The sequence below is a fragment of the Capra hircus genome, chromosome 19 (assembly GCF_001704415.2).
Source record: "Capra hircus breed San Clemente chromosome 19, ASM170441v1, whole genome shotgun sequence".
In the NCBI taxonomy this organism is placed as follows: Eukaryota; Metazoa; Chordata; class Mammalia; order Artiodactyla; family Bovidae; genus Capra; species Capra hircus.
In genome coordinates, this window is record NC_030826.1 from 49,637,558 (window position 1) to 49,657,025 (window position 19,468).

Here is a 19,468-nt window from a genome sequence, read left to right on the forward strand (position 1 = left end):
CAATGAGAGCCAGCCCAGCCGAGAATATAAACAAATGAGAAATAAAGAGCCCGTGGCCCAAATTTCAAAAGTATATATCGTTTGTTATACTTCAATAAAAAGGCAATTTTAAAAAGAAAAACAGTAAATTGCAAAGTTCTTTGATTGGACAGAGAAGCCACCCTTCATTAACAAAATAACAGTTTGGCCAATGGCATTAAAGAACAAGAATTCTTCAAATCAGACCACAAACAGGACAGGACTTTTAACCAGTTCCCTTTCCTGACTTTGCCCCAAGGCAGAGGCACTTTTTCTTTCCCCATGAAACAGGGAAGGTTTGTGGTGAAGTTGACATACTGGAGTGGGGCGGAACCAGAACGGAGGCTCTAGGAGAGAGGGCACCCTGAAATAGACCTCTCCTGGCTCAGCCTGGCTTTATCTTCAGGTCCTGATGGGGAAAGACAACTTTTCTCGGCTAAAGAAATTTCAAACTTTGCTCACTACTCCCAGAGGCCTTTCATCAATCTACTGCGTGCACGTGTGTGGAGCTATGAGCAAGCTGGAGAGTGCTGGCCCCTTGAGGACATTTTCACCAAGTAACATTTCCTGGGACATTAGATCTCCACAGGCCCCTCCATACCAGGACACTGTGATAAAATACAAGCAGCCCCTGATGTCTAGCAAGGGCAAGGGCACCGGCCTGGTGCTAATTATGCCACACAAGGTCAGTTATTATCGCTGTTAAAAGTAAGGAAACTAAAACAGGTTAAGTAGCAGGGCTGGAATCTGACTCCAGTCTGCCCAGCCCCAGTGCCCATTCTTGCTTTCTCCTGATACGACTGGTTGCACACAAATGACCACTACAGGTGACAGGTCCCATCAGGGAGCCCTGTTTCTCAAAATGTGTTAGAAATTCAAACTATTTAAAAGTCAAAAGCTACTCCTTACGTAAACATTTTAAATGAACAGAGTTCTACCACTACAAAACTTACTAAGCACTAGTAAAGTACATGGGCGGAGGAGCCTGGTAGGCTGCAGTCCATGGGGTTGCTAAGAGTCAGACACGACTAAGCGACTTCACTTTCACCCTTCACTTTCATGCACTGGAGAAGGAAATGGCAACCCACTCCAGCATTCTTGTCTGGAGAATCCCAGGGATGGGGGAGCCTGGTGGGCTGCCGTCTATGGGGTCGCACAGAGTCGGACATGACTGAAGTGACTTAGCAGCAGCAGCAAAGTACAAGTAAGCTGGTTATTGGGTTATTTTTAACATAGTAAAGAAAGTTTTATGCTAAAATGGCTGCACTATGCTCCCAATGTCTACAAATCAGGGATAATAGAAATGTATCTCAATTTGCCAAATGAATAAACATTGTAGCTTTAAAAAAATACATAGTGGCTCTTAAAAGCAACTAATTTGTACGCTGAGCACTTTATAAAGTCCAAAGCACCTCTGCTCTGTTATGGATTTGCCATTACATGTTGCCCACTTCTGGGGAGCCCAGCAATCCGGGGCGGCACCTCTTAGCTCTGCCCACAAGCTGATCAGATAAAATGAAGGTGTTTCAGCCAGTCTGGCAGCCCTGAGACAAGAAAACATGCCAGATCTCACTAATGGCTCTGCTTAGGTCTCCAAAGAAGACATCCTCATTTTATCATCTCCTACTGGGAACTCTATTCTGCTTCTAACCCTCATCTCACCTCTGTCCTTACAACATCTATACCCTGCCCACAACCACTTCTTATACCTCCACTCTCTCCCTCTCCTTCCCCCAGGAGGTCACACCCTGTCTCCTTCCTCACCCTCCAAAACACCCAACCACCAAGCGCACGGCTTCCCACGGAGGGTGACGTGCGAGGCACTGTCCCTTTCCCACAGCGCTCCTCTCTCGGCACTCCCTTCCTACTTCCCTCTTTCAGGGACTGGTATTCTCTGGGAACCTTCATTCTGCCCAATCCCTACCATCTAAGCAGGACAGAGTCCCTGTGAGTTCCTTCAGTTTCTTTCCTGGGAGTCTTCACCTGCACGGCTCCAGAAGCCAATGTTTACTCAGTTCTCTCCCATCCTCACCTAAGAGGAAGCTCTCTGTGATTTAATGAGAAAGTCTTCCAGTGTGACATTACCAAACTTCATCTGCAAGTTAAAACATGCCACATAAGAAAGAGGAGGTGGTGGTGTATCACCAACTGATAGGTAGTTAATGCAGCATAGAAACAGGGTCACTTTTCTAAATAGGTACAAAGGCAATTCTGCATGTTAAGTTTCTCTGGGCAATAGTAAATTCAACTTGCTCTATTTATAAGTCTGGCTATTAGATATTTAGGATCTTACTGATTAAAAAATATATCAAATTCACCTGACATTTCAAAGTACACACAACTGTTAAAAGAGTTGCTCATTTTTATTTATCAGTTCTACTCAGTTTGCTACCAGGGCGACAAGAAGAGCAACAACAGCAAACCCAGACTCTCCTGCCTAACAGATCTTCCTAGAACACCTTACTACTCACTCAGGTGCCAGACCAGGTCCTTCGACAAACAGGGATCTTGTTCCTCAAACAAACAAACAAAAAAAACATTCTTCATTCTCTCGCTGACCACCGTGAAAATGCTCCCCCACCAGGCCTAGGCAACTTCACACTCCACAAACCTGTCCCCAGAATCCTTTCCAGCCTGAGTTCTACCTCTCCAGCACTAGGCAGCTGGCCCCAGTCACACCTGCAAGGCCACTCCACTTGCCCACTTCAGGAACCTGGCCCAGAGCTCCACAGACAATCCCCTCTCCCAGTCCCAATAAGAGCTGAACTTCCAACAAGTCAGATACTCCTGGGGAGGAAAACATTGCATTTCTGAATACCCAGCCCTGCATACTTGGTTACAAATTAAGGATTTTTGGAAATTACTTGTTTTCTGGAAAACCACATGCTTGCAACTCTTCATGTGTTCAGCCTACCCCCCACTACCGCCAAGACACCCACTCACACACCAGTCCACACTATGTATTGAACTTACAAACACCATGGAGAAGGTGCTTGTACTTAGATCTTATCCAAATCATTTAAAATACTCATGACAGCCAACACACAGGATCACAAGCCTTATCTTCCTCTATTCCTCCCAAATTAATATTCAGTATTTTAATAAAATAGTGAACCATACTTCAAGTCTAAACTGCTTATGTACTCTTCTAAATTCTCTGTATATAAACTTTGAACACCATAAAGTGCAAATTCATTTTAAAGATGGAATAAAATTATTATTCAAATAAGAGACCATCCAGAGATTGTCATATTTTTAAAACTCCTCAGTGACTTTTCAATCCAGTAAGCAAGTCTGAAATAAGCAGTAAAAATATTTCAACCTCTGGGGACTTCCCTCGTGATTCAGTGGTTAAGACTCCAAATTTCCACTGCAGGGGGTACGGGTTCGACCCCTGGTCAGGGGAAACTAAGATCACTGCATACCTAGTCACTCTAAGTTACAGGTGCTTTCAAATGAATACAATTTGATTTTTCAATGTTAAAAAGAACTTAGAACATAAAACTGAGTTTAATTGAAAAAAAAAAATTTTTCTTTTAACAGTTTGTCTGCATTTGGCTAGCACCAATCATCTTCACAGTTTCTTCCATTAACCTGTACCTGTTATCCCTTACACTAACAATTCAGAAATAAAGTGAAGTGAAAGTCGCTCAGTCGTGTCTGACTCTTTGTGACCCCATGGACTGTATAGTCCATGGAATTCTCCAGGCCAGAATACTGGAGTGGGTAGCCTTTCCCTTCTCCAGGGGATTTTCCAACCCAGGGATCAAACCCAGGTCTCCCTCATTGCAGGCGGATTTTTTACCAACTGAGCTATGAGGGAAGCCCCAACAATTTAGAAATAATGTCTTACAAAAAGGGAGGTACTGCAAAATCCTAACAGCTATCTACTCATCTCACACTATAAAAATGCCAAAACCCCTTTCATGAAAAAACCCACTCCCCTCTGTCAGTATGGGCACAGGTTCCCAGGGCCATAAGAAATCCAGGGCAGGTAGCAGCCTGGGTGGCCCAAGGACTCTTCCCTGTGCAAGAGCAGGAGATGAAGGCCAGAGGCCTGGCCTCTACTCTACTGCCTTTCTTAATCATCTCATTTAAAGGCTCACTCCACCCCTCAAAAGTCTGAATTCTGCCTCCTCACAGAAAGTCCTTTTATTGCCATGTTTGGTATGTCAACACAAATAAATGGTTCTGGTTGAATGGCAAAAATACAATTTTCTTTAAAAATCTCAAACTTCTCAGAGTAAAATTATAATAATACTCTTTGTTATGACACCAAGTTATTTGCAAAAAACAAACTGCCTAACTAAGCAGCAGCTGTCAGATCTCTATCATTGATTTCAGGTGCTCTATAGAATAAATACACACAAACAGCATTCTGGTTTGAAAAATAACATTATTTGAAACATTCCCATCAAGGTTTAAAGAATTAGCTGGTACAGCTTTCCAGGCTAAGCAGTAACAGCACACGTGTACAAAAGTCAAGGAATAAAGAAAGCAACAAATCTTACCCCATCTCCAACAACCAAAAACAAGTCAAAAATTTCAGTTTGTGGAAGAAGGTTCTACTTATAAACAATCTCGAAGTCCCTGAAGAATAATTACCATTTCCTAGACAGCAAGTTTGTTTTTCAAGTAGACTAAAGGCTAACGTCACAAAATCAGAGAACCAAGCTAAAATGCTCTGTAGTGGGACTGATAGTTCCCCACGAAGCTCACTTAATTACATTCTATATGACTTTATAATAATCTCTAAGTAATTAAATGATTTTCCAAAAAGTTATGTTGAAAGTACCTAGTTTTCCCAAAAATTTAGGGTTCAGAGCACAGATTTTAAAATTCATCATGCTTCAAGAGCTTTCACTTTCTAGGCTACAAAGAACACAACAAGAAAAAGAAGTCCTTGGCAGCTTAAGAAACACAGGCTTGAAATAATACACTACTGAAAACAGGTAAAACAAAAAGTAACAGATAATCCATCATCAGTCAAAAACATACAGATTTTTGTTTTGGGCAGTTCCACCACCCAGACCAACGTTTCTAATCCACACTACCTAACATGCTAGTTATGAAAAATATTGTGCGTACTCTCAGAACTGCACAGAGAACCCCAGAAAACCTCAGCCCACGTGGACAGCTGCCTGAGCCTCCAGCTTTGGGAAGGCGAGGGTGGGGGGTCCCGGGCTGGGAATGTAGTCTGCGAAGCCGGGACACTGGGGTCATGGACTGGGATCCTGCCAGGATGATGGGGTCAGGGTCTTAGTGTGATCATAGGGAAGAACAAGGCCAGATACCGAGATCCAGGTCCTGGTTGTGGGAGGATGGACAAGGGCTCGGGGTCGAAACGAGGTTTAGAGTCTCTGGGTTCTGACTGTGCCCTATTCGTGGCTAGGACTAGGCGAGGTTCGCTGGCGGGGGGCTGAGTCCCTCCTGGTAGTGGGTAGGGGTAGGGATCGTGGGTCAGAGCGGATTGAGAGTCGGTTGTCGGAGTCCGAGTCCCGCCAGTCAGGCCGCACCCCCGCCTGCGCCCCCAGGCCCTGGCCCCACTCACACGCGCGGCAGCTGCAGCGGCGGCGCCCCGCGCCTTTGGAACACCCCGTCCACGAACACGCCGTTCTTGCCGAGGCAGCGCAAGTAGAAGTCGCCGCCCGCGTCGGGCCCGGGCTGCGCCGACGGCTCCGGGGCCGCCCCGCCATGGCCGCCGCCGCCCGGGGGCGTGAAGATCTCGAGGTGGCGCCGCGAGATGAAGCTCGAGTGGCCCATGCTCACGTCCACCGAGCCCTGCGACGAGTTGCGCCCGATGGTCACCGAGCGCTTCTTCATCAGGTACTCGAACTCGCGGCCCTCGAGGCGCGCCACGGCCCAGCCGCCCGGCGGCGACCCGCCGCCCGCGCCCCCGCCACCCCCGGCCCCGCCGCCCGCGGGAGGCCCCCCCGCGCCCGGGAGCGCCGCGGCCGCCGCCATGGGCCTGCGAGGGCCCGGGCCGCCTTCCGCCGCCGCCACGGAGCTGAGGGCCGAGCGAGGCCGCCGGCCGGCGAGCGACGAGCCGCGGCGAGGGGCGGGACACGCGCGGCGCGCCGCGGGCCGGCGCCGGGCCGGTGACTGACGGCCGCGTCCGCCTATAGGGGCGGTGCACGGCAGTGGGGCTACCGGCAGCCGACCAATAGCGAGGCACGCCGGCAGTGCGCTTGCACGTCGGCCGCGGCGCCCGACGCAGGCGCGGCCCCGGGCGGCCTGGAAAACCCGAGATGGAGGAGGGAGGCCGCGGAGCCGACGCGCGGCACCACTGCGCGCAGTGCCGCGCGTGGGGCGGGGGCGGGAGCCGGGCTGGGGTCAAGGTCGGCGCGGGCAAGCGGCGGGGGCCTGCATGCGCCTCACCCGGCCCAGCGCTTTGCAGCTGCTGTCACGCGCGTACACTCAGGCTTGGCCGGAGCCTGCCGCGTGCTGGCAGCTGAAATCCAGGCGTTTCCACGGTTGCAGTGGCTGTGAGACCCCAGCGTGAGTGTCTGCGGGGCGGTGGGGAGGGGGAGGGGTGAGGGTCCGCAAGGGAGGAGGATGGGGAGGGTCCACGGGGGCGCGGGAAGGGGTAAGGGGAGGGGTGCAAGGGCGCAGACCAGCATCCGGGATGCCAAGGGCGCGGTGGGAGCGGGAAGCCTCGAGGGCCGCAGATCGGGCTCCGCTCACAGAGCCGGGCGCTTGGGGTTCTCTGTGTAACAACCTATTCTAAAGAAATGGAAATTAACGTATCCCTCTAAATGCGACATCTGCCTGTCTCATTTGCCGTAGATGTGTTTGTGGTTATAGTACAAACCCCTGGGGGTTCACACTGCTTTGCGCCATAAGTGTGGCAGAGTATCCTAGACAGAAGAAATGTAGTTTCCGTTAAAGTCTCATACTTGGGAGAGATTTTAGGTTGTGATGAGACAAGAATGGAAATAATAAGGGGGGAAACCTTTCATTCACAAACAAAGCACAATTGATCCAAAGAAAGAGCATCCCGTCAAGTATAAAGTAACTGACCTGAGTTCGGAGTCTGTGCTGCGTGCTGTTGAACTTATATAAGGCTGCTCACTAGAAACGTTCCCTTGCTTTTCATATTTTTTGTTTTCATCAACACAGAGTATCCACCACATCCAGGGAACCCAAGCCAGAAGGTATAAAGAGGGTGAGCTTGTCCCACTGCACTGATGTGTCTCAAGGATGTCCCTACTATGTAGACATAAAGCTCCTTGATGAAAAGATGGACAATGCCCAGCAAGTGGAAATGGTAACTACCACATGGTTCTGAGAAGGAAAGCAATTACTGACACTGGCTCCAGACCAGAGGGGCTTGCACCATCCATTCCAAGTGCTCAGTGAACAGCTGCTGGGTACCAGGCACAGGACAGGCTTGCACAGACCAGTAAGCAGGCCCCGGCTGCCACGTTCCAGCCTGTGTGCAAGAAGAACCAAAGGGAAGCAGCACCCAACACCCACTGAGATGGAGGAGCAGCACTCAGGAGATGCCCTCAGCGTCTGGCAGCATTGCCACTGTTTACATTGAGCCACAGAAGGAAGAGATGTGAAGGAGACATACCCGAACCAGGGCTTCCAAAGCTTTGTTCTTTCATCCAGGGGCTGTGTCCTTGCCGGACACAAGTGTGGGAAGAGAGCACGACCACAGGCCCCCTGCCTGGTGAGGCTTATGGAGGACCCACAGTGCACGCGTGAGCTCTTACAGGCACAGCCAGGGAGCAGCACAGAGGGCAGAGTGAGGGGACGAAGAGGCAGGCAGGAGGGTCAGGGGAGGAGGACACCTCCGACCCGAGGCCTGAGGGATGTGACCTCGGCAGAGATCAAGGGCAGCAGCCCAGAGGTGGGAAGAGGCCCCTGCATGAGGGGGGAGAGAGCCAGGGAGCCGTTCAGAGGCTGCTGCTCCACGAGGCCACATTCTCAGTTTCCTTACCTGCAAAAGGGGCCCTGCACTGGCTGCTCTCAGAAGCCTCTTCCAGCTCAAACTCTCCATTCTGAGGAGGCTCTGGGGCTACCCTTCTTGAAAACCCTCTTTTTAGAAGAAAAGATTCGAACAAGGCCTGACACTTCCAGTGTTTCTATCCGAGCTGTCCTGACGGGGGAAAGTGCTATCAGAATTGTGATTCGGTCAGTAAACCCTCCTGCAGCATTCTCTGCCTGCCAGGTACTTCTCTAAGGACCGTCTGGATACCGGCTCGGGCCATCCTCACGGTACACCTCTGACTGACGGAAGCTCTGACTGCCCGCATGTTACTGCTCGGAGGCAGAGAGGTTGACTAACTTGCCCATGTCAGCAGAGCCAGTCTGCCCTTCATTACTTCGCTGGAGAAACAAAAGGCTTCCTGTGTGCCCTTCACAGCAGAGAGGATGCATACTGACAATAAAATAATCGTGAACTTTGATACTCTTTAAGAAACAAAAATTCAGAGTAACCACCACCACTGGAACTGGTTTCTAACAGAATACTATGCACAATTCGTGATGAGAAGTCCTGTGATCTTGAGAATGTAACACCGGGTTTCATATTTTCCTACTAAAAAACCTTCAGAAGCTCATGGTTAGACACCAGAGGGAAGCCAGACCCAGCAGTCTGTTTCCTCCCTGTCCAGCTCCTGCCCAACTTTCCCAGTTCTTCCCACTACTCCCAGGTGGCCTGGAGGACCTGTGCCCACCAGCCCCTTGGCACTGCCTGCACCCAGCTCTACCCTAACCGCCACTTGCCCATTGATCCCTGCATTCCACCTTTGTTCATCAGCTGCCTGTACCCGGCACCCTCCCCCCACCTATCCAATTGCTTCTTGCACAAAGTATTCCAGTGCTGAGGCAACTCTGCTAGGCTCTCCAGGGCCCCAGACTTCCTAACTTGCTGTGTTCTGTGACAGTTAATAACATGGTGCCTCCCTTGCATCGTTGCTTACTTTCTGTACTGTTGCTTTTCATGAGTTTGTGGTATATGCCTTGTCTCCCTGACTCTGTTATTGCAGACCTTGAGCTGTATATCTGACTCACTCCCAGTGATGGGCACTCAGCACGAAGCTGCCTCGGGAAATCAGGCCACTCCATCCATCTGACTGGGCTGCCAGGCGCCACTTTCATCTCTGTCCTTGGCTGGGGGTAGCCTGTCCATCTCGACAAGATGGAGACAGCACTTTGAATTGCATGGAAAAAAATGTACTCTACAGAGAGGAGACAAATATGGCCAAGCTTTCAGAGGAAATATAAGGTATGTTCATTAAAATATGTCCCTGCTGATAATCAGCACTGGAAATTCAAAAGGTGTTACCTTGAATAAATGTTATTTTTCACATTTCTGACTGTCTTCTTTATAAAAAATACAAACACCATGGAGTAAATTTCATATTACCATAAACTTTTTGCTACCCAGGATTCTGAGATGAATGAAATATTCTCTCTGGGGACTTCCCTGGTGGTCCAGTGGTTAGGACTCTGTGCTCCCAATGCTGGGGGCCTGGGTTCCATCCCCAGTCACGGAACTAGATCCCATGTGCCACAACCAGGACCCAGCACAGCCAAATAAATAATTTTTAAAAATATTCCATTTGATCAAACATCCTTGACTCTGAGGCAGGAATATGGTTGTTCTTATGTTCCTATCTCGGCATCACAGTAGCAAGCAGGTAGTAGGTATTCCATATATTTGTCAAACCATAGAGCTGAATTGAGGTCCACTTGGTAGAGAGACTGAAATTTATCATGATGATATCACTTATGTGTGGAATCTAATATATGACACAGATGAACTTATCTGTGAAGCAGAGTCACAGACGTAGAAAACAGACTTGTGGTTGCCAAGGGGGTGGGAGAGTGGGGAGGGAAGGACTGGGAGTTTGTGATTAGCAGATGCAAGCTATTACGTACAGGATGGATAAACAACAAGGTCCTACTGTACAGTCTGGGGAACTCTATTCAATACCCTGCAATAAACCATAACAGAAAAGAATAGGAAAAAGAATGTATGTCTCTATATGACTGAATTACTTTGCTGTACAGCAGAAATTAACACAATGTTGTAAATCAATTATATATACTTCAGTAAAATAAGACAAATGTAGCATATGACTATGACGTTTCAAATAATTGTGACACAGTCACAACCACCTGACATTCAAACCTTATGTGTATTTTCTTGACAATTCAGGAGGCATTTCACGATCTCATGGCGCCTTATCATTATGATTATGAATACTGTTTTTTTCACTGCCATACTATATGCAGAGAAAAGAAAAAGAAAGTGAAAGTCACTCAGTCGTGTCCAACTCTTTGTGACCCCATGGGCTATAGAATGGGGATCTTCCCTACCCAGGGATCGAACCCAGGTCTCCCACATTGCAGATGGATTCTTTACCAGCTGAGCCACCAGGGAAACCTAAGAATACTGGAATGGGTAGCCTATTCCTTCCCCAGGGGATCTTCCTGACCCAGGGATCGAACCGGTCTCTTGCATTACAGGCAGATTCTTTACTAGCTGAGCTATCTATCAGGGAAGCCCCTATATGCAGAGAAGAACCTGCCAACTTGAAGTTCATCCTGACTGGTTTAGTTAACTGTATTGGTACAGATCACTAAACAAAAGCAATGTATTCTTTAATATTGATTTGCTAAGTTTGTTATATAGCCCAGTTGGTCTATAGAATCAATATTATCCCACTCAAATCCCTAGTTGGCTTGCTTGTAGGAACTGACAAGCTGATTCTGATATTCATAGAGAGGTGCAAAGGATCAAGATGATCTTGAAGAACTAAGTTTGAAGGATTTATGGCTATATTAATACAAATTAAAATAAAGCTATAGTAACCAAGTGAATATAACATGCCTTTTCTAATTCAGCCTTTAACAAAAAGCTAATAAAATACAGTATAGCTATAGTTTTCAAATCAACATAAAGCTATACTAATCAAAATTGTGTGGCATTGGTGTAAGAGTAGACGGACCAGTGGAACAGTAAAAAGTCCAGAAATAGACCTCCACATATAGAATCAATTGATTTTAACAGAGGTGCCAAAGTTACTCTGTAGGGAAAGGGCAATGTGATATAATAAATATATACTTGGTCTCTACCCCTGGTTCCTGACACAGAGCTCTTAAATCCCTTGGAATTTTCCTGGGTATAGGAGCATCTTTTGTTGTAATGAGGCAACTCTGGATGAGCTCATGGATGGGGGCTGGTCACCAGAAAGACCAAGCCAGCGTTAGACGCCAAAGTTTTAGCCCCACCACTGTCCTCTGGGAGAGGGACTGAAGATTGTTAATCAAAGATGACTATATGATGAAACTTCCATAAAAGTCTCTAAATTATGGGATTCAGAGAGCTCCTAGGTCAGTGAACACATGCATGTGCCAGGAGAGGGGTACTCTGATCCCACACGGGCAGAAGCTCCATTGAAGATCCTTCTGGGCTATATCCCTTGTATCTCCTCATCTGGCTGTTGAGCTATATCTTTTAGAATGTCCTCTATAATAAGTCCATCATCATAACTATTTCCCTGGGTTTTGTGAGCCATTTTATCAAATTACTGAACCTGAGGGTGTCGTGGGAACGCCTGTTTGTAGCCATGTGGGATAGAAATGTTTAAGTATGGGTACCCTGCAGGCCTACTGCTTATAATTGGTGTCTGAAGTGGGGACAGTCTTGTGGGATGGGGCCCTCAACCTGTGGGGTCTGCAGTAACTCCAGGTAGTTCTGTGAGAACTGAATTAAATTGTAGGTGGCCCACCTGGCGTCCACAGAGAACTGGAAATTGCTTGGTATGGAAAATCCATACATCTGGTGTCAGAAGTGTTGTGTGTAGAGAAACTTTTTCTTTAGGAAGTCTATTCAATAAATTGCTGGAATAACGGGATATCTGAATAATCATCATAATCACAAATGAGAAATCTGTATCTTTCACCATACAGAAAAATTAATTGGAGATAGATCATAGAGCTGTATGTAATAGCTGAAACTATCAAGCTTCCGAAAAGGAAACAGGAAACTATCCTTGTGTCTTTTGGGTTGCAGGACCCCGAAAGTGAAAACCATAACAGGAAAAAAATTAATAAAAGTTATGAAAAAATAAATAGGCAAGAGTCTTGAACAGCTACTTCACAAGAGAAGATATATGAATGATCCATATACTCAAGGAGAGATGTTTGATATCATTAGTCATCAGGGAAATGCAAATTAAAACCATAAGAATACTGGAAGAATGGCAAAAATTAGTAAAAGCAACCTTACCAAGTGAAGCAATGCAAACTCTCCTAAATTGTCAGTGGTAATATAAGTTGGTACCATCACTGCAAAATAGTCTGGCAGCTTCTTATTACATTAAGACTCTGAGTTTCCAATGCAGGGGGCACAGATTCAATCCCTGGTTAGAAACTAAGATCCCACATGCCACACGGAGTGGCCAAAAAACAAGTTTTAAAAAAATGAGACAGGCTTATTACTGTTTTTTATTATGGTAGAGGGCAGAATCCTAAGCAGTGGGAGTAGCTCGTGTGAACATTCTGAGTGAGTGTTGTTCTGGGCCTTTCCTGGTGAGTAGGCGGAAGATCAACCCTGATCATTTTCCTTATTAATACATAAAGTATTGATTAATTAATTAGAGAATGAACAATAAAGAATTATAAAGTGAAGAAGAAAATGTTAGTCACTCAGTTGTGACTCTTTGTGACCCTGTGGGCTACAGGCCTGTCCATGGAATTCTCTAGGCAATAATACTGGAGTGGTTTGCCATTCCCTTCTCCAGGGGATCTTCCTAACCTGATCTTCCTTCCTGATCACAGGGAAAGGCCCAGAACAACACTCACTCAGCTGTTCACATGAGTTATTCCCATTTACTAGGATTCTGCTCTTTTCCATAATAAAAAAGAATAATAAACATCTCACCTTTTTAACATTTTTTTCCCCATCACACCTGAGATTGAACCTGGGTCTCCTGCATTGCAGGCACATTCTTTACCATCTGAGCCACCAGGGAAGAGAATGAATGATAAAGAATGATAAAGCGCCCACGCCCCGTGCACTGGAAGCTCAGAGTCTTAACCACTGGACCACTAGGGAAGTCCCACATGTCTTACTTTCGTAATGACAATTTTAAAATACAATTAAGGTTGGAAAACATAAGTAGGTCACTTAAAAATTGGTAAAATGTTTTAAACTCCATTTGATTTTTGGAAAGAATGAATTTTATAGATGAATAATACATTCCTAGTTGAATTTCATTCATTATCAAAAGCTTCAGAGATAAATCTTATAATACCAATTTAAAAAATACTGTAAATACCCTTAAATTTACTGATAACTGGGCTTGAAAGTATGTTTCCAATCCTCCACCACCAAAAGCTCTTCTCCAAAGACATCCCTTAGGTGATTTGGAAACTGGTGGGGCTGTATCAATACTTTATGTATTAATTATTAATCCTTATTAATACATAAAGTCCTACACACACATACCACAGACCCCTACCACATAAGTGTAGCTCTAGCCATTCCACCCCTAGGTATTTACCCAAGAGAGAAGAAAGCAGATGCCTGCAAAATTGCTTATTGAAGAATGTTCATAACAGCTCTATTCATAATAACCAAAGTGAAAGTGAAGTTGCTTAGTCATGTCTGACTCTTTGAGATCCCATGGACTGTAGCCTACCAGGTTCCTCCTGGTTCCTCCTCTGTCCATGAGATTTTCCAGGCAGGAACACTGGAGTGGGTTGCTGTTTCTTGGGATTGAACTCAGGTCTCCCACATTGTAGGCAGACGCTTTACCATCTGAGCCACCAGGGAAGTCAGGCTCAAACAACCCAAGCGCCTTCAACAGGCAAGTAAGAAACAAATGGAGGGGCTGATCACAGCAGGACAGGAGCGCCTCCCAGATTCCAGGGAGGTGGTATAGGCTCTCTTGAGACCTTTTGTGCTTCCTCGTATCAGCATTTTGTGGAAAGTGTTTTGAGTTTCCACAGAAAGGTCATTCAAATAGAGCAAAGCTTGAAGGGTGGTGTCTTCAGACCTGGATGTTCCAGGTGCAGGAATTTACACGTTACCAGCACAGTTGTGCTTGGTTGATTCCTGCAGGGTTCAAAATGGAAATTCACACAGTTCTGTAATGTACATCAGTGGCAGCTGGCTGAATATACTAGGACAGCCACACGTGAAAGAAATGAAGGGGTAATGAGGATGTGGTAATGAGGATGTGTGTGCCCCATAGGGCTGATCTCCCACCTACTCACCAGGAAAGGCCCAGAACAACACTCACTCAGCTGCTCACATGAGCTACTTCCATTTATTAGGATTCTGCCCTTTCCCCTAATAAAAAAGTAATAAACATGTCTCACTTTTTTTTTTCTTTTTTTACTTTTTTTTTGCCACACTTCACAGCATGTGGGATCTTAGTTTACCAACCAGGGATTGAACCCACGACCCCTGCATTGGAAGCTCAGAGTCTTAACCACTGGACCACTAGAGAAATCCCACATGTCTCACTAATGTAGTTGCAATTTAAAATTACATTTTCATTAGAGCACTTAAAAATTGGTAAAATGTTATAAACTCCATCTGATTTTTGGAAATTGAATTTTATAGGTGAAAAATAAACACATTCCTAGGTGAACTGCATTCTTTAAAAAAAACTGAGAGCTTCAGAAATAAATCTTATAATACCAATTTTAAAAAGAAAATTCTGAAAATACCCTTAAATTTATTGATATTAACTGGACCTGAAAGTGTGTTTCTAATCCTCCTCCACCAAAATCTCTTCTCCAAAGACCTCCCTTAGGTGATTTGGAAACTGGGGGAGGCATGATCACTCTGTACGCCTGAGGGCAGAAAGCGGGTCTATGGGTGTGTCGCTATGTAATTCTTCACAGGTATCATAGAAACCATTACATATTTGGCTATGTGTACAGTATTTACCTCCTGGATGAAGGCAATGGTCCCGGAAAGACAGCCCTCCCTTAGAATGTGCCCTGGGGCAGATGGCCCTGCACAGGCTGTCCCCTATGCCTCTGTGTTCTAAGCCATATTTACCTAAGTTTGAGAAGAACACCAGGGACGGCCTGGAGGCAGGAGTTGAAGGTATGAGGCGCATGCCCCTTGTAGTGACCAGTGTGTCCCAGGGCCAGCCAGGTCAGTGGCCTTAGCATCATCACCAGTCAAGGATGTTAGTGTCCCCCAAAACACAGTAGGACAGAAAATTCAACAGCTAAAGGCTGTTTCTGAATAAAGGAGCTTCTATTGCCTTGACTCAGGGGCCCCATCTCCAGCCCCACTCCACCTGGGCTGTAGCTTCTCAGTGTTTGTCTAAGCATCCCTGGTCCTCTCATTGCCTGAGCTCTAAATCTCTGGGGAAATTTTGATTCATGGGCTACTCATCACCCATTCATGCATTCAGTTTTTCATTCATTCATTCACTAGCTTGTCCACTCATCAAACATTCTTCATGCTGAGCCCAGTGCTGGATGCCCTGGCCCACAGGCAGCAACGGGGACACAGGCCCCACCTTCATCAGGCCAGGAAAGGGAGGCAGCCTTGATTCAGCACTCCTCACCTGGACCAGCAACCCAAATTCCCTCACACATAGTCAGCTCCCTTCCCCGGGTTCCCCTCCACTCACATGCTAACCAAGCCACCTGAATGGAAGACCCAGCTCCCATGGTGCCTCCATCAGCCACCCCAGCCACCTGCCGCACAGTGAGAACTGCTCCTCCCTTGGACCTACTTTGTACCCTCCTGGTTTCCAGCTCACAGTCTGGGACAGTCATTATGCACATTATCCCAACAGGACCCTGAGCTTGGAGGTGGAGCTCCTGATTAGTGCTGGCCTGATGCAGAGTAAGTTTGGGAAAGTGACCTAATGAGTGAGTGATTATATTCCAATTAGTTACTGTCCACTGGCCCAGGCGGAAAACTTCTCCAAAGCCTATGGATTGAAACACAGAGGATCAAGATGAAAACTGCCCCTTATCCTGCTCGCCCTGGGTTAGGGATAAGAAATTGAGAGGAAGCAGGCAGTCAGAACATGAGCATGGAAGCTGATGCAACTCTTCTGTAGAGAATTCTGGTGGCAAAAGTCAAAGGTAAACATGTCACTTCAACATCAATGCAGAGCTACCTCCACAGGAGACACCGTGCTTCATTTAGGAAATAAAAAGATGCGACACAAACCCTGCCTCTAACAAATCAAACACCACAGTTGTTAAAAGTGGGCGAAGAAGATTTCTTATGTTGGATAGTGAGCTACAGAGAAGTAAGGAGGGGCTGGAGGAAACCACGCGTTTCCGGACTAGAGCTGGAAACATCAGTATGAACTCATTTCAGCGTTCATATGACACTGCACAAGGGCCTGAAGAAATTCATTTTCCTGTGGTGGAACTCCTTACTCATTCACCACTCAATCGCTGGACGTGGTATATGATTATTTCATGACATAGTCATGAAGCTCAGTACTTGTAGGGGCAATAAGCAATGTATTTGAGTTGCAGTTGTAGTTGCCTTAAATTCAGATTAACTTCGTATACTTTTAAAGAATTACCGATCATATCAAAATTGAAACGGAAGTATCTTTCTGGAAAGAAGGAAAAAAGGGGGAAAAAAACTAAAAAGAGTCTGGCAGAAACTTCAAAATATCAAAAAGTATACCACAGTGGTGGAGAAGGCAATGGCACCCCACTCCAGTACTCTTGCCTGGAAAATCCCATGGATGGAGGAACCTGGTGGGCTGCCATCTATGGGGTCGCACAGAGTTGGACACGACTGAAGCGACTTAGCAGCAGCAGCAGCAGCAGCAGCATACCACAATGGAAACTAAAAACTGTAATGATAAAAAACATGGAAGAATCATGATAGCCAAGAAAATATGGGTAATAAAAATGATAACACAGATGAAAGGTATTATGAGAGTCAGAACATTTCTTAACAGGAAGCAAAAAAAAAAAAAAAAAAAAACCAGAAGGGGAAAAAGAAAGCAGAAGGAAGATGATGGTAACAGAAAGGAAAACCACAACCCTCCAGTCAGCAGGACACAGCAGGTGGCCCCACCCACTGATTATATACTTCATTGATCACTGTGGTGCTTCACTAAACCTGTTAGAATAAACAATAATTCCCTCAACTCTGTTTAATGAAAAATCTGTTTTTTTGAAATTGTAATCCCATTTACAAAGAATCAAGGTACAATGGACAAAAAAGTTGCTTCTTGAAATATTTTGAGTTATTTTTTAACAGGAAATCTGTTACATGATATTGGCTAGCCTATTCCAAGACTAAACATTGCCTGTATTGTTTTGCATTACAGTTTTCAACAAGACAGATATCACTTACATCAGACTTTCATTTTAGTGAATATCTTTAGAACCATCAAAACTCATGGACTGCACACAGCATATAAGCATGCTTATTTGAATGCTGTGTCTGACTCTGCAACCCCATGAACTGCAGCTAGCCAGGCTCCTCTGTCCATGGAATTTTCCAGGCAAGAGTACTGGAGTGGGTTGCCATTTCTTCCTCTAGGAGATCTTCCCCACCCAGGGATCAAACCCTCCTCTCCTGTTGTCTCCTGGATTGGCAGGCAGATTCTTTATCACTGAGTCACCTGGGAAGTCCATGTTTGGCCACACACGAATCACATTAACAGAGTAGGCTCCTTCTGCAAGGAGGGCAGAAACACACTTGATCCAATTAGTTTAGACCAGTAAAGCAAACATGGAAAGCGTTTTCCAATTCTTCCCGATCTGACATGAAATACAGATCATGGAATACATGACACAAAGCTCCTAACAAGCTACTGGGAGGCCACCACAGATTAGAGGTGGATCCTTGGCTCCAGACACAGGATGCTGCTGCTGCTGCTAAATCACTCAGTCGTGTCCGACTCTGTGCAACCCCATAAACGGCAGCCCACCAGGCTCCCCTGTCCCTGGGATTCTCCAGGCAAGAACACTGGAGTGGGTTGCTATTTCTCCAATGCATGAAAGTGAAGTCGCTCAATCGTGTCCGACTCCTAGCGACCCCATGGACTGCAGCCTACCAGGCTCCTCCATCCATGGGATTTTCCAGGCAAGAGTACCAGACACAGGATAGGTTTGGCCAAATCTGAGGGCAACCCTAAAATAGTAACATTACCAAAGGAACGCACGGCTAACAACCCTTTCCAAACTACTACTAAGCAAAATTTGATGAACCCCGCTCAAAAGTGAATTATCTTTCTGTTTACCCTGTACAAACAGTATTACCAAATCATTCCCATATGAAGGAGTAATTAAGGTCTGCATTTTAAAAATTGGGGAAAAAAATGAGGCGTGTTAGGCAGTTAACTAGAGAAAAGCTTTGTGCTTTGCTTTAAGTTTGTGATATTAATCAGCTGTGTATAATTGACTTTTCTTATTCTAATCAACATTCACCTTCATATCTAATTTCGCATTCTTTTTAAAAAGGGGTCTCCAAACTTCACTAACTGGAGAAGGGCCCATCCTGGGCCCTGCGGGGAGCGGGACACCTGGAGCGCGCAGGGTCTAAGTGGCCAGGCTGTCTGTCAGCGTGGCCCCGCGGAGGGGCAGCTCTGGAGGTCACTGTCTAACGTACAGCACTTAAGATACCCTTACGCACGCCGCAAGGTGCGAAACGCACACATCCCACTGGGGAGCACGGGAGCGCGGACGTCGCACGCAGACGTCCTCAGAACACGTGACTGCCAGGCCACGTGACCACGCCCACATGACCGTCTGCGCCGCTGTAAGGGAGAAACCCGTTTCTGCCGACACCCGGCGAGTTCGCGGCTGACTCCGCGGGCGGGCGGGCGTCGTCTGCCGCTCCAGTCGCCGACAAGTGGAGCGGGTGCCGGGCTTGGCCGTGGGCCCAGGGTCCCGGGTCGACAGAGCTTTAGGCCGAAAGCGAGGCGGCCTCCTCGCGATCGGGAACGGAGAGTTCCTTCGCTTTGCTCCTCCGCTCTCACTTCTCGGGTGTGGTGAGGAAAGACACAGGCGCTGTCTCGCCTTTCTAGGGCACTGCCTATGGGCGGTGAGGTACTGAAAAGACAAACCCTTTCGTAAGAGCAGAATCCTGTCACTGTAAAGCCCCCTGGTTTGCCGGGAGCGGTGTTGTGTAGGGTGTGGTGAAGACAGTGGGGGTCCCGAAGGGAAAGCAGATTAAGTCCACGCGCGGACTTAGGGTCTGTTCCGACGTGGCCTAGCTCTCAGGTGGCTGGCTGCTCGCTCTGTCGGCAACCGATAGTGGGATGGAGGCTTGGTCACTATAACTTGCACGTGGGGGTCAGCCAAGGCAAGCTTGGTGGGAGACTGCATGTTGTCTCCTTCCCTGTCGCCACAGCCAGTTCAGTCCGACGGTGAAACATCAGCAGGATGGCTGAAAAGAGTCTGACAGACATCTGCAGACTAGCTAGGCAACCTGGGTCAGCCTTTCCCACAGTGGAGACCTTTGGAAGAGGTT

General features: G+C 46.8%; 1 protein-coding gene and 1 long non-coding RNA gene across 2 annotated transcripts in view; one reads left to right on the top strand and one right to left on the bottom strand.

Annotated features, from left to right (window-relative positions):
• Positions 1 to 5,982, bottom strand: part of FOXK2 (forkhead box K2) — a 50,844-nt gene extending 44,862 nt beyond the window's left edge. Inside the window, exon 1 of the mRNA XM_018065397.1 lies at positions 5,570 to 5,982. Coding sequence (XP_017920886.1) covers positions 5,570 to 5,982 — 413 coding nt within the window. The remainder of the gene's footprint in view (positions 1 to 5,569) is intronic.
• LOC108638311 lies at positions 6,227 to 9,337 on the top strand. The gene is made up of 2 exons (XR_001919770.1): positions 6,227 to 6,516; positions 7,138 to 9,337. It is a non-coding gene; the product is annotated as an uncharacterized LOC108638311 (long non-coding RNA).